Genomic DNA, 13,186 nt, shown 5'->3' with positions numbered 1-13,186 from the left:
TGTGTTATTGTAGAGGGCCCAATTTTCATTTGTAGAATCTACATGGAATCTAACCTTTTGCTGTGTCAGGCATCTCCTGTCCTCTTCTGGCATCTGTAGTGAGTGTGCACAGACACATGGAGACAAAACATGCACATAACTCAAATTAAAAAAAGGTTTAAAAAGAAAATAATAGATCCCAATGGTGGTCGCCCACAACATTAATCCCAGCGCTTCACTACCAGAAGTGTCCATTGCTTCTCTTCTCTTCCCCACTAGGGATTTTTCAAGCAATGATAACCATTTTTTTCTTAGCGTCTGCCCAAATTGTCACTACTCTGCTTCATCCAACTAAGGGGGAAACTGATCCAGAAAGGTAGCAACAGTGCTCCGCGCCAATAAGGGAGTTTCTCTCCAGTATGTGTTCTTTTATACATTTTAAGAGTATGTTGAAAATTTAAGATTATATCATAATGATTACATTTGTAAGATTTTTCTCCAGTACGAGTTCATTTATGCATTGAAGAGTACTCAGCTGAACAAAGCTTCACCTAATTAATTACATTCCTATGGTTTCTCTCAATGAGTTCTTTTCACCACATTGATTACATTCATAAGTTTTATTTTCTACTGTGTGTGTTTTTTAAGCATTTGAAGCCTACCTTTACATGGAAAGGCTTGACGACACTAATTACATTTATAGGGCTTCTCACGAGTATGTGTTCTTTTATGTGTATGAAGATTACTCTGGTGTGCAAAGGCTTTGCCACAATGATTACATTCATAGGGTTTCTCTCCAGTATGTGTTCTTTCATGCATTTGAAGATGACTGTGACGAGAAAAGGCTTTATCACAGTGATAACATTCATAGGGTTTCTCTCCAGTGTGTGTTCTTTTATGGCTTTGAAGATTACTATGGTGAGCAAAGGCTTTACCACATTGATTGCATTCATAGGTTTTCTCTCTAGTATGAGTTCTTTTATGCCTTTGGAGACTACTGTGATGAGCAAAGGCATTACCACACTGGTTACATTCATAGGGTTTCTCTCCAGTATGTGTTCTTTTATGCATTCGAAGAACACAGTGCTGAGCAAAGGTTTTGCCACACTGATTACATACATAAGGTTTCTCTCCAGTATGTGTCCTTTTATGAATTTGAAGAACATTGTGATGAGCAAATGCTTTACCACACTGATTGCATTCGTAGGGTTTCTCTCCAGTATGTGTTCTTTTATGACTTTGAAGATGACTGTGCTGAGAAAAGGCTTTACCACACTGATTACATTCATAGGGTTTCTCTCCAGTATGTGTTCTTTCATGTTTTTGAAGATGACTCTTATGAGCAAAGGCTTTACCACACTGATTACATCCGTAGGGTTTCTCCCCAGTATGAGTTCTTTTATGACTTTGAAAACTGCTTTGATGAGAAAAGGCTTTACCACACTGATTACATTCATAGGGTTTCTGTCCAGTATGTGTTCTTTTATGTTTTTGAAGATGACTCTTATGAGCAAAGGCTTTACCACACTGATTACATCCATAGGGTTTCTCCCCAGTATGAGTTCTTTTATGACTTTGAAAACTGCTGTGATGAGAAAAGGCTTTACCACACTGATTACATTCATAGGATTTCTGTCCAGTACATGTTTTGTTATCCCTTTGAAGATGACTATTATTTACAAAGGCTTTATCACATTGTGTATATAGGCTAGACTTCTCTACAGTTTGCCTTCTTTCATGCCTGCAAGGAAAATGGGCATATATAAATACTTTACCATGTCCAATACAATGTTGAATCTTGATACCAGTATAAATTTTTTATCAGTTTGTTTCAGTTTCAAAGAAGAATCAAATATTAATCTTATCCCTTTTTTTACACTCATGTTTTCCCCCTTTAATTGTTGTTTCCTATCTTTGAAGATGCCTTTGAAGATAAAATCTTTATTATAGGTTCTCATTTCAGAATGCTTTTCTACAGATTTTCCACATATTGAAGAGAACTGAACTTTAGCACTCTCATAGTATTTTAAAATTTTCCTACGCTCTGAGTTATAAAACATTTGATAATAAACAAGAACAAACAGTAGCATTTACACAGTCAGAATCATGGGGCTTTCCTGTTGAGTGAGCTTGTTGGTGTACTATCAAAGAAGCTGCAAAACAAATTACTTGTACACTTGAATCAAATTCAACAAGTATGCTCAAAATGGGGACTACTACGTGGCTTTTAAACATTCTGCAATAAAGATATACCATGTTCTCCATATCTCTTTGCTCACATGCATTGTATACTTACTAATACATGAGATACCTAGTAAAGATTACAAGGAAGAGGCTTCCAGATTTAGTTTAGTTTGACTTTCTGATTCTTAAAGACATGTGCTGGACATATTAAAGTTTCCCTGCAATAAATGCCCCTTGACAGTTTTCAATAATTGCTGCTGCCACTAAACTTAGAAATGTAACAGCAAGTACATAAGTAACATTAGGTTTTCCATTGAATTTTTTTTAATGGAAAGCTTGACGATATGTTTATCACCTCAACCATGTGTATACTTTCAGTAATATAGGTAATATGAAATAAATGGAATTACATTTCTAAAGCATAGCTTTGATGTGATGATTCAAGTGGTAATTTCTCTCAAGGCCTTGTTTCCTTGACTTTTTTCTTATAAAAATCTTTGCAAATGCAGTTTACCTACCTGAAGCTGAGGTATATGCTATTGTGAGAATTTAATAATCATCAATGCAATTTAACCTGTGATTAATTACAGTGTTGGTTCTGTTTCAGATTTCCAGGACAGATTTCAATCTCTTCAGAAGCACATTTCTATCAGCTCAATGAAAAATTACCTTCTGTGTCTTTTAGAACTTGTGCATTCTTCTTCAGTAGTATGGTCTTCCTTACTGTATTCTAAAATAGAGTACCAAAAATGTATATGTATTACTGAAAAATGTATAAAATTTAAGTTACTCTCGTCAGTGAACTTTACAAATATGACTGGTTTATTTACCACATTCCTTTCTCTCTCAATAAAATTAAAGAAGAGCATCAATAACTACAGAATAGTTGTCCTATTATTTTAATATATGAGGTTACAGTCTTACCTATATCAGCTAGGTTCTTGTAGGTTTCCAGCATTACATCTTTGTAAAGATTCTTCTGGGAAGCATCCAGCAAAGTCCACTCTTCCCAAGTGAAGTCGATATGCACATCATTATAGGTGATGGTATCCTAAAATATCACATACATATGTGCAACTGAAATTATGATACTGACCATATTGGAAATGTATGATTCCATAGAAAATTATATTAAGATTTTTTTGTTTTGTTTTGTTTTTCTATGGAACGTTTGGATAGGGGAGTAAATATGTGTTGCTTTTGCTTATGCTGTGTGTTTGTGAAGCTGTGATTCTTAGCCTGTCTACAACTCCTGATGATCTGACAAAGAGGTGATTATCCAACAGTGAGGCAAGAGAAAGGATAGGTTGTGGAAGCAGGAGAAAGTATAGATAGAAGGATAAATCTGGACGCAAGGAGGAAGGAGCAAGGTAAAATAAGAGGTAAGGGACAGATATCAAGTCAGACAGCAAGTAGTGGATTGGGACGGAAAGTGAGATATACATAAATGGTGAAAGGTAAAAGTCTAGAGGCAAAAGGTAACATTTAAGTTTAGAAAAATTTGATAGAAATAAGCCAAGTAAAGGCGATGCATTTATAAGTAATTACATGCATGGGCGTATCAATTTGGGACTGGAGGTGCCCTCCTCAGAAGATAAAAATCTAAAGAGCTAAAGGAGTAAAACATTAAGCAAATAATTGGCACCAACATGGGGCCATATTTCCATGTAACGCCAGAGAAAGCTAAAATTAAAAATATCTCCTTAATGAGTTTTTGCCTGCTGGCGAGTCTTTGAAAAGCCAGCACAATAATTAACAATGATAACCTCGGTTAAAATGACTGCCACAGCACAATCACGGGGATGGTAGAGCTCTAGGGAGGCTGTATGGAGTTCTTGGGGACTGAACTCTGAGTGGGCTCTGGATTTTTTAATTTGTTCTCATGAATCCTGAAGTGGGCATAGCCAGCTGGGAGACCAGGCATAAGATCCACTTGTTGCTTTGCCATCTAATGCTTGCATTCGCAGTAAAAAGGCTAAAACTCATATGGTTAATTGAGTCCAGATATAAATGGAATTGAAAGAGTGACTGTTGAAGTAAAGGAGTCTATATGGTTCATGCATACCTTTACTTTTAAAAAGTGAAAAGTATTTGTTAAATGAAAATCAAAAATGCTTTGGAGAAACAGTTTTCCTTTTGTTTCCACAGGAAACAAGAGGCTATAGATTTGCTTTAGGCTTACATAGACATGGGTAGAGCAACTGAGCCCTCTTGAACTAGACAGGCAATGAATATCGACTGAAGTTACTGATGGTCTTCGCACAACTTGAAAATGATCACAAATATTGCCTGGGTCCCTTTAAAGATGCCTTTATCCACTGACAGCAGTAAGCATCTGGAGAACATGACTTTGATTATTTGGTCTGTCACAGACAACTGTTATATGCATGCAAATATAGGAACCATAAGATAAAATGGTAGATTATTGAATCTATTATTACCTGCCTTCCTTCAAGGACTCACTGACAAGAACATTCTATGGTTTGTTTACCATGCAACGACCTCTCCCTGATGTATCCCAGACCTGCCAACCTTTCTGACTCAACCACCATATAAAGTCTCTGAGAAAAAAATTTTGCAGCTTGATCAGAAATCCTGTCTTGCTGTCCATTTGTTGTGTCTCTTGTCCCATCATTCCAGGCCCTGTGAAGTTCAGGCTCCCATTGCTACCCTGTTGGCCAGAGCAAATTTTTGTTACAACACACTATATATTGTTTCTACTCTTGCTTAAAGAATTTTTGTATATTGATAAAAATTCAAATTTTTCTGTGAAAACATATTGTGTTCATTTTTTCAATTATGTTGTTTTTGAGTGTCAAAATGGATTTCTAATTTTATTTTAGCTATTTCATCCATAAAGATAAATGATGGTATCTCTGAGTAAATTTTCTATTCCAGTCTGAATTGCAACCTAGTACTCAATCTAAGTTTCTTGTTTTTCAAACAATAATGATTTTAACAATAATGGCTATATTATTAGCTGTGACCTTGAATTGGTGAACTTTGGAGACATGACGCTGTGCTCCTATGGCAGGAAAATATTAATGGAGGAGCCCATCCTATGCTAACCATTGGATGCTTCTATACTTTTCAACAGAAAACACTGTGTGCTATGTGTATGTCCATCATTCTCTGAAAAATCACAGAGAATGAAGGACAGGCTCTCTCAGATTTCTTGTATACGACCTGAAATCACTCAATGAATGTGTCTTGAAGATTTCTCCCTTCTGCTATGCTAACATATTTGAATGTTAGTTATAGTTCCATTACCCTATTCAAAGACAGCATATTTTGCAAGTGAACCCTGTATTTTGAATATTATTTGTCTGTTCATTTTTATTATTATTGATAACATTGGTTATAGAGACACGGTTTCTCTCTGTAGCTCAGGCACTCACTCTGGAGATCCGCCTGCCTATGCCTCCTGAGTGCTGGGATTAAAGGTGTGCACCACCAATGCCCATCTAACTAACACATTCTTTAGAGTTAATTTATCTCACATTAATTTCACAGCTCTATTTTCCCTTTAAGGATGATGTCAGAGTCTCCTTTTTATAATATTTATATGTGTTTTTAATTTCAGTATATGATATTTACTCATTATCTTCATTGTTTTTTAACATTTAAGATCTAAATGTGACCACAGATGAGGTAGTGTGGAAGGGATGGGATAGAAAATATAGTTAGATAGTTGATCATGTGAGGTGATAAATAATAGCTGGAGGTAAATTACTACTTCAGACCTGTGGTACTGGTAAATGTAAAGAATTCTACAATTTGATGAATATGATCTTTTTATGTATTCTAATTTTTAAAATTGGAATTAGAAATATTCTTACTTTATATGGCAATCCTAGCTCAATGTCTTTCCCATCCACCCATACCCCCAAAGAACCCAATCCCACTTATGCTCAACAAAATAGGTGAGGCTTTCATGGGGGATCATCAAACTTCATCACAGTGTTTGGGGCAGGGCCTAGGCCCTCCACAGCTTGTCTAGGCTGAGAGAGTTTCCTTCTATGGGGAACTGGCTACTAATGTCCATTTCTACACTAGTGATAAATACTATTCCATGGCTAGAGGCCCCAAAGTCTGCTCAACACTACGAACTGAGACCCACATTCAGCAGGCCTACTTTTGTCATATGCTGATTATGAACTGTCAGTCTGAAGTCAAAGACCTGCTCCTTTTTAAGGTCAGCTGATTCTGTAGGTTTCACCAGCCTGGTCATGAATACACTGGTCATGAATACATCATTACACCTCACTCTCTACAACTGGATACCAGACATTCAGCTCAGTGCTTAGCTGTGGGTGTCTGCTTCTGTTTCCTTCAGCGGCTGGCTGAAGACTCTAGGATTGCATATAAGGTAGTGATCAATCTCGTTATTTGGAAAGGACATTTATGATAGCTGCTCCACTATAGCTTAGAATCTTATTTGGAGTCCTCCTTGTATATCTCTGGACATTTCTCTAATGCCAGAAAACAGGAGAACATGTCACACAAAATGAACTTAACAAGGCTCATAGGGGATCAGAGAAAGTGAAGTGGCTATCATGGAGCCTGCAGAGCATTGTGGAAGGAACTCTGCAAAAATGACTTGGTTGTTTAGCTTGATTCGTTTGTGGGATTCCTACCAATAGCTCCTGTGGTGTGTCTGACTCTTTTGCCTGCTCTTGGGACACTTTTCCTTCTACTGAGTTACCTTGGTCAGTCTGGTATGAGGGTTTGTGACTAGTCTTATTGCACCTTGTCATGATGTATTTGGTTGGTATGCCTGGGAGGCCTTCTATTTTATGAAGGGAAACAGAGTATCAATGGATTTGGGTGAATGAATATTGGGGAGACTGCCAGAAGGAGTGGAGGTAGGGAAAGCTGTGAATTTATTATAAGTTCATTGATTCTCATGTCGTATAACAGCCCCAAAAGCACAAATTTCCCAGTCCTCTTCTAATACTCAAGACAATGCCTTGACTGACACATATTGTATAATCAAAAAAGTAATTAAGGATTTCCAGGATCCAACAGCATAGGACATATTCCTATTTAGAATAAGAGGAATATGGCCATATGCCAACCCGCCCAACTGAGGGAGACATCCATTTCTCATGTGCATGTCACACCAGCCAGAATAACAGGTAATATGGGACAGCAGCTCATGAATCTTCCACAGTGCATTTATTCCCAGATTCCTCCAACATCTCATTAGCTGCTACTCAAAAGCCATGTCACCACCAACAAATTGGATTAATATCCTCTGCTTATTTGCAGGCCACATAAATCAGAATAACAGGTAGGTAAACTGAGGGAAACACATACTTCTGGACAAGAAATCATACTATCTATACAAAATACACATTGGTTCCTCTCCAGTGGATCTTCTCCATTCTTTCAATAACCCCAAACCCTATTTACCATCCAATTTCCTCCTTAACTCTATGTTGTAGCCTCCAACTTTAGAGGAAACACTGTGCTAAAATAAAGGATACACCATCTACCAGAAGCCCATATGGGCCACCAGACTACAGAACACTCCCACTCTCTCCATGCATTCTCAACACTCTCACCAGGTTCTGTCCTCTCTTCCCGTCTTACAATTTCAGACTTTGGAAGATATACTCTGCTGGAACAAAGACCACACCTACACCATGATTTCCAGTCCTCAAATTTCGGTGAGAAGACCTGTGAAACCATAGGTCCTCAGATCAGAAATCTGAGAGCAAATAGAAGGCAAGGAAAAAAACACACTTCCAACAAAGAAAAACTGAGAAATCAGCACCTAGATCTTCAATCACCTCAAAGCAAGATAACTGGACTCCAGTATAAAAACACAAACAACAAACACCAGAACAATAAGTCACTACCAGGTTCCATTAATCCTACAAGAGCAAGTCATGAGTATTCCAACAGTTGAAGCACAATTAAGACCAACTTTATTTAGGTGATAGAAGTCCTAAAAGTTGAAATGAATTAGTCCCTGAAATAATTCTTGGAAAGGATGAAAGAAATATTGTCGCTATGATTAAATTATTTAAGTAAAAGCTACTCTCGTAATGTACTGATTTTGTTGTTACCCTTAGGACACTGTCGATCTTTTGGGGAGCTCAGGAGAGAAACTCATGTCATGCATGGAAGGAAAAACATGTGGGACTATTGCTTTTTGATTTTCTCTTTTGCTTTTTCACTATCTTGTATTCAGCTAGTTCTCTTTAGCTGTCCAGACCTAATTGCTAAGAGACATTGCCCACTAAGTCGCATTCTTCTTCCCACATCAACCATCAGTCAACACAATCTTTTTCAGGTGGAAGTCGGATATTCTGATGTAAGAACCCACTCAATCGATGTTTGATTAAATGAAACTCGGATTGGTCATGTTGACACTTGAGGATAATTAGGAGACAGAGACAGTAATATATGAGAAGGTTTTAAAATCCTAAGCCAATATAAAAATAATATAAATCACTTAAGCAGTAAAGACTCAAAAAAAGATAGCAACACCTGGAAAAAACAGAAATGCCAGTATGCCAGGCAATGGGAAAGGGCAAACATCTAAGATAAAGACAAAAAAAAAAAACTAAAACTGTCTCTCCACAGCAACATCCCCTCAAACAAAACCTTCAAGAATTGATAACATAAGAAATTGTATGAAAAAATCTTGGGGAAGTTCCAGTGTTATTAAGAAAATGAATATAACTACATTACTGTTATAGATTACAGAAAATCAGTACACAGATTCAAAAAACATGAGGTCTATGCTTGTCACAAAGATACACCAATCATAAGTATGTAAAATATTTCCAAAGAAGATGGGGTTGGTGAGAAAAAGGTAAGAAATAAGGCAGGGAACATTGTCAACTTTTAACCAAAATACCAAAGAAAACATAGAATAAATAAACACAGACTTCACAATTTTCATAAAATTACCTCAAATGTCTCTTGAACTGTTGTTTCTGAACCTCAAGCTACTGATATTTCTTCAAAAACAGAAGTGCCATGCTCCAGAGATCTCACCAGAAGTGGAGGTGATCACTTGCTATGGATCAGCATCTCCTTATAATTCCTTTTGTTTCAGGTAAATACAACCACACTGTTGCTCAATTACAAAACAACATAGAAAAATAATTTAAAAGAAAGGAGAGGACGGTGGTGGTGCATGCCTTTAATCCCAGCACTCGGGAGGCAGAGGCAGGTGGATCTCTATGAGTTTGAGACAAGGATGGTCTACAAGAGCTAGTTCCAGGACAGTCTCCAAAGTTACAGAGAAACCCTGTCTAGAAAAACCAATAAATAAATAAATGAATAAATAAAATAAATGGAACCAAATTGGGAACCATAATATGGATCCATATACCTACGATCACTGGATGTTGGACAATGAATCTAAAATTATACAATGGATAAAAGAATGCTTCTTCAGCAAATAATGCTGGGATAACTATAGGCGGACATGCAAAAGACTGCAGACAGATATATAACTATCACTATGCATAAAACATAAGTCCAAATGGATCAAAGAAGCTGAGCATTTGTGGTGCATGCCTTTAATCCCAGCACTTGGGAGGCATGGGCAGGTGGAACTCTGTGAGGTCAAAGCCAGCATGGTCTATAGAGCTAGTTCCAGGAGAGGCTCCAAAGCAATACAGTGAAACCCTGTCTTGAAAAACCAAAACCAACAACAGCAAGTAAAACCAAATGTATCAAAGACCTCAACATAAATCCAGCCAAACTGAATTTCTTAGAAGACAATATAGGAGATATCCTCATAGAATTTGTACATTAGATGGCTTTCTCAACATAACAACCGTAGCACTAACACTGAGATCCAGAATTAATAAATGGTACCTCCACAAACAAAGACATTTTTGTAAGGCAAAGGACATAGTCAACAAGACAGAAAGGCAGCCCCACAGAATGGGAAAATACATTCACGAACCCTGCATTTGACAGAGGGCTGATTTCCAAAATATACAAGGAACTCAAAAGCTCAGCACCAAAACACCAAAAAAATCCAATTAAAAATCGAGCTGCAGAATTAAATAGAGACTTCTCAATGGAGGAAAATAAAATGACTGAGGGACCCTTAAGAAGGTGATCAATATATTTAGCATTCAGGGAAATGTAAATCAAAACAACTCTTGTCAAAATGGGTAAAATCAAAAACACCAATGACAGTTTATTCTGGAGAGGATTGGAGAAAGAGCATTCCTCCACTGCTGGTGGAAGTGGAAAGTCATACTGCCACTTTTTAAATATGTAAGGAAGTTCCTCATGAAAATTGGAATCAATCTATTAAAAGATGCAGCAATTTTACTCATAGGCATATAGACAAAATGTGAACATTTATACAAGGACATATGTTCAAATATGTTCATAGCAGCATTATTTATAATAGCTGGAAACTGGATTCAAAGTAGATGCCCCTCAACTGAAGAATGGATAGAGAAAATGTGGTACATTTACACAATGGAGTACTACTCAGCAGAAAAAATGGAATCTTAATCATACTGATTAAGGTAACCAAGTCGCAAAAAGAAAAACATGGTATGTGCTCTCTTATATATGGGTTTTAGACAAGGAACAAAGGATTAACAGCGTACAATCCACACCACCAGAGAAGCTAGGAAACAAGGAGAATCCTAAGAGAGGTATACATGGTCTCCCAGAGAAGGGGAAAGGGACAAATCCCCTGAGCTAATTGGGACCATGGGGGAGGGGAGAAAGAGTTAGGAGAATGACAGGGAAGAATAGGATGGGAGAGGAGTACTTGAGGGAGCAGAAAGATAGAGACAGAGGAAGAATCGAGGAGAGCAAGAAAAAATAAAGCACAATAGATGAGCCGTTATACATTTAAAGAGAAATCTGGCACTAGGGAAATGTCCAGTGATCTATAAGGATGATGCCAACAAATAACCAATAGTAAAGAGTTCACCTTAAAGGCCCTTCTCTGATAATGAGATCGATGACTATCTTATATGCAATCCTAGAACCTTCATCCAGTAGCTGATGGAAGCAGATGCAGACACATACAACTGAAAACTGAGCCAACCTCCTAGCATCTAGTTTCAGATAGGGAGCAGTGATGAGCAAAGTGGTCAAGACCAGATGGGAGATATCCATAGAAACAGCTAACCTGAACAAGAGGGAGCTGATGGACCACAGACTGCTAGCTAGGAAACCAGCATAGAACTGTTCTAGGCCCCCTGAACATGGGTGTCAGTTAGGAGGCCTGGGCAATGTATGGGTCCTGTTGTACTAGATTAGAATTCATCCCTAGTATATGAATGGACTTTGGGAGTCCATTACACATAAAGAAACACTCTCCCAGCCTAGAGACTGGAAGGGGGGCTAGGCCATGCTCCAAATGATATGACAGACTTTGAAGACAAATTGTGGAAGGCCTCACCCTCGCTGGGAAGCAGAAAGAGGATGCAGTACGGGGTCAGTGAGGGGCAGGGGTGGAGGTGGTGATGAAACTGTGATTGACATATAAAATAAACTAGTTTCTAATTTAAATTTTAAAAAGGAAAGAAATGCTCCCAATTTCCATGGCCTATGGCACATAACATAGAATATGCCCAATCTACCTGACAGCAACATGCACACTTGAGAAATCTCTGAACATCAGAAACTTCTTTTCTCCCCTGGAACTAAAGTTCACTGAATCACATCATTGTGTTTAGATACAGCAACAAGCAACAAGCATTCTAATCATGTATACATGAAAGACAATCCACATCGCCAATTTTACACAAATTCCTGAACTATTTGCAATATTTTTAATACAACCCTGAAAAAGGAATGCAATATTCAGAACTACTAGAAACTGACCATCAGTTTTCTAATCTTTCGTCCCACTGAAACCAGAAGCACTGCCCATATGTGAACACTGGATAGTGGTACTGCAAGAATCACATCCCCCATTCCAGGGCTGCAGAGTCTCCCAGTAAATCCATACTGGGAGTCATGTAGGACAAAAGCCATTGCCCAGGTCAACATATTTACCAACAGAACTACACACAGGCTCATGTTCTGTTCAATTTCCAAAATAATTGAAAGCTTACTGGATGGTGGGGGTGGCACATGCCTTTAATAACAGCACCTGGGAGGCAGATGCAGTAAGATCTCTGTGAGTTCATACAAGACTGGTGTACAAGGTGAGTCCCAGGACAGCCAGAATGGTTACACAGGGAAACCATGTCTTGAAAAACAAACAATAAGAAAATATATAAATAAATGAAATGATAGATCAACAGACCTGCTCTGATCACAATTCACCCACCATGGTATAGCTTGTGGTCCTTCTTACAACTCATTTCAGCAAAGGCAGAAGAAACCATTACAAGAACACATGGATTACCTGACACTAATACCCTTGACTGCTAACACCTGACCCCTAAAAGATCCCACATTGGCTACGGCCACCCTGGTAGGACTCATATTCGCAGCTTACCTACTGTGTGATCAGAGATCAAATGACACAGATAGCACAGTACTTCCTACTCTTCCCTTACAGCAGAGTAGACAGAGCCCAAGTCTAAAAAGTTTGTATTTTAGTAGAAACTCCACCTCTGTCATCTAGCACATCCTGTTCCTCATCAAAAGCACAGGGTCCTTTGTGTGCATATACCATTACACACTCAATTTCATGTGAAGCAAACACATTGCCTCAGAGCTGGGAAACCCTGCAAGCAAATGCTGGTCAATTGCACACAGTAATGCTGTTAAATGTACCTGAGTTAAAGAAAAGAGGCCACAGATTACAAAACAATGGGTTATTAATAGAGCTTGGAGGGAGAAAATACAATGGGAGTATGATGCATTTATAACCTCAAAAATTATTTTGAAAAGTTAAAGCAGGCCTTATGACCATGTGCTCCAGAGACTAGGGACTTGTATTAGAGCACATTAAAGATTTCATGTACCATTTCTTTAAAGATAAGCAGCATAAACCAGGAAAATACAAGTCCTTAGGAATGGATACTAGCACTTGAGTAAAATAAAATCACAAAACCAGGATATTCCT

At 37.9% G+C, this 13,186-nt stretch overlaps 1 protein-coding gene across 1 annotated transcript; it reads right to left on the bottom strand.

Annotated features, from left to right (window-relative positions):
• Window positions 1-666: 666 nt before the first annotated feature.
• On the bottom strand, window positions 667-12,600 carry LOC113838494 (zinc finger protein 844-like). The gene is given in 6 exon segments (XM_035453681.1): window positions 667-785; window positions 788-1,692; window positions 2,833-2,893; window positions 3,088-3,214; window positions 6,284-6,386; window positions 12,521-12,600. Coding segments are annotated over 6 exon segments (1,395 nt in total).
• Between the last annotated feature and the right edge of the window lie 586 nt (window positions 12,601-13,186).

Source organism: Cricetulus griseus, unplaced genomic scaffold (assembly GCF_003668045.3).
Source record: "Cricetulus griseus strain 17A/GY unplaced genomic scaffold, alternate assembly CriGri-PICRH-1.0 unplaced_scaffold_105, whole genome shotgun sequence".
Taxonomy (NCBI): domain Eukaryota; kingdom Metazoa; phylum Chordata; class Mammalia; order Rodentia; family Cricetidae; genus Cricetulus; species Cricetulus griseus.
This window is presented reverse-complemented; position numbering and strand designations above follow the sequence as displayed.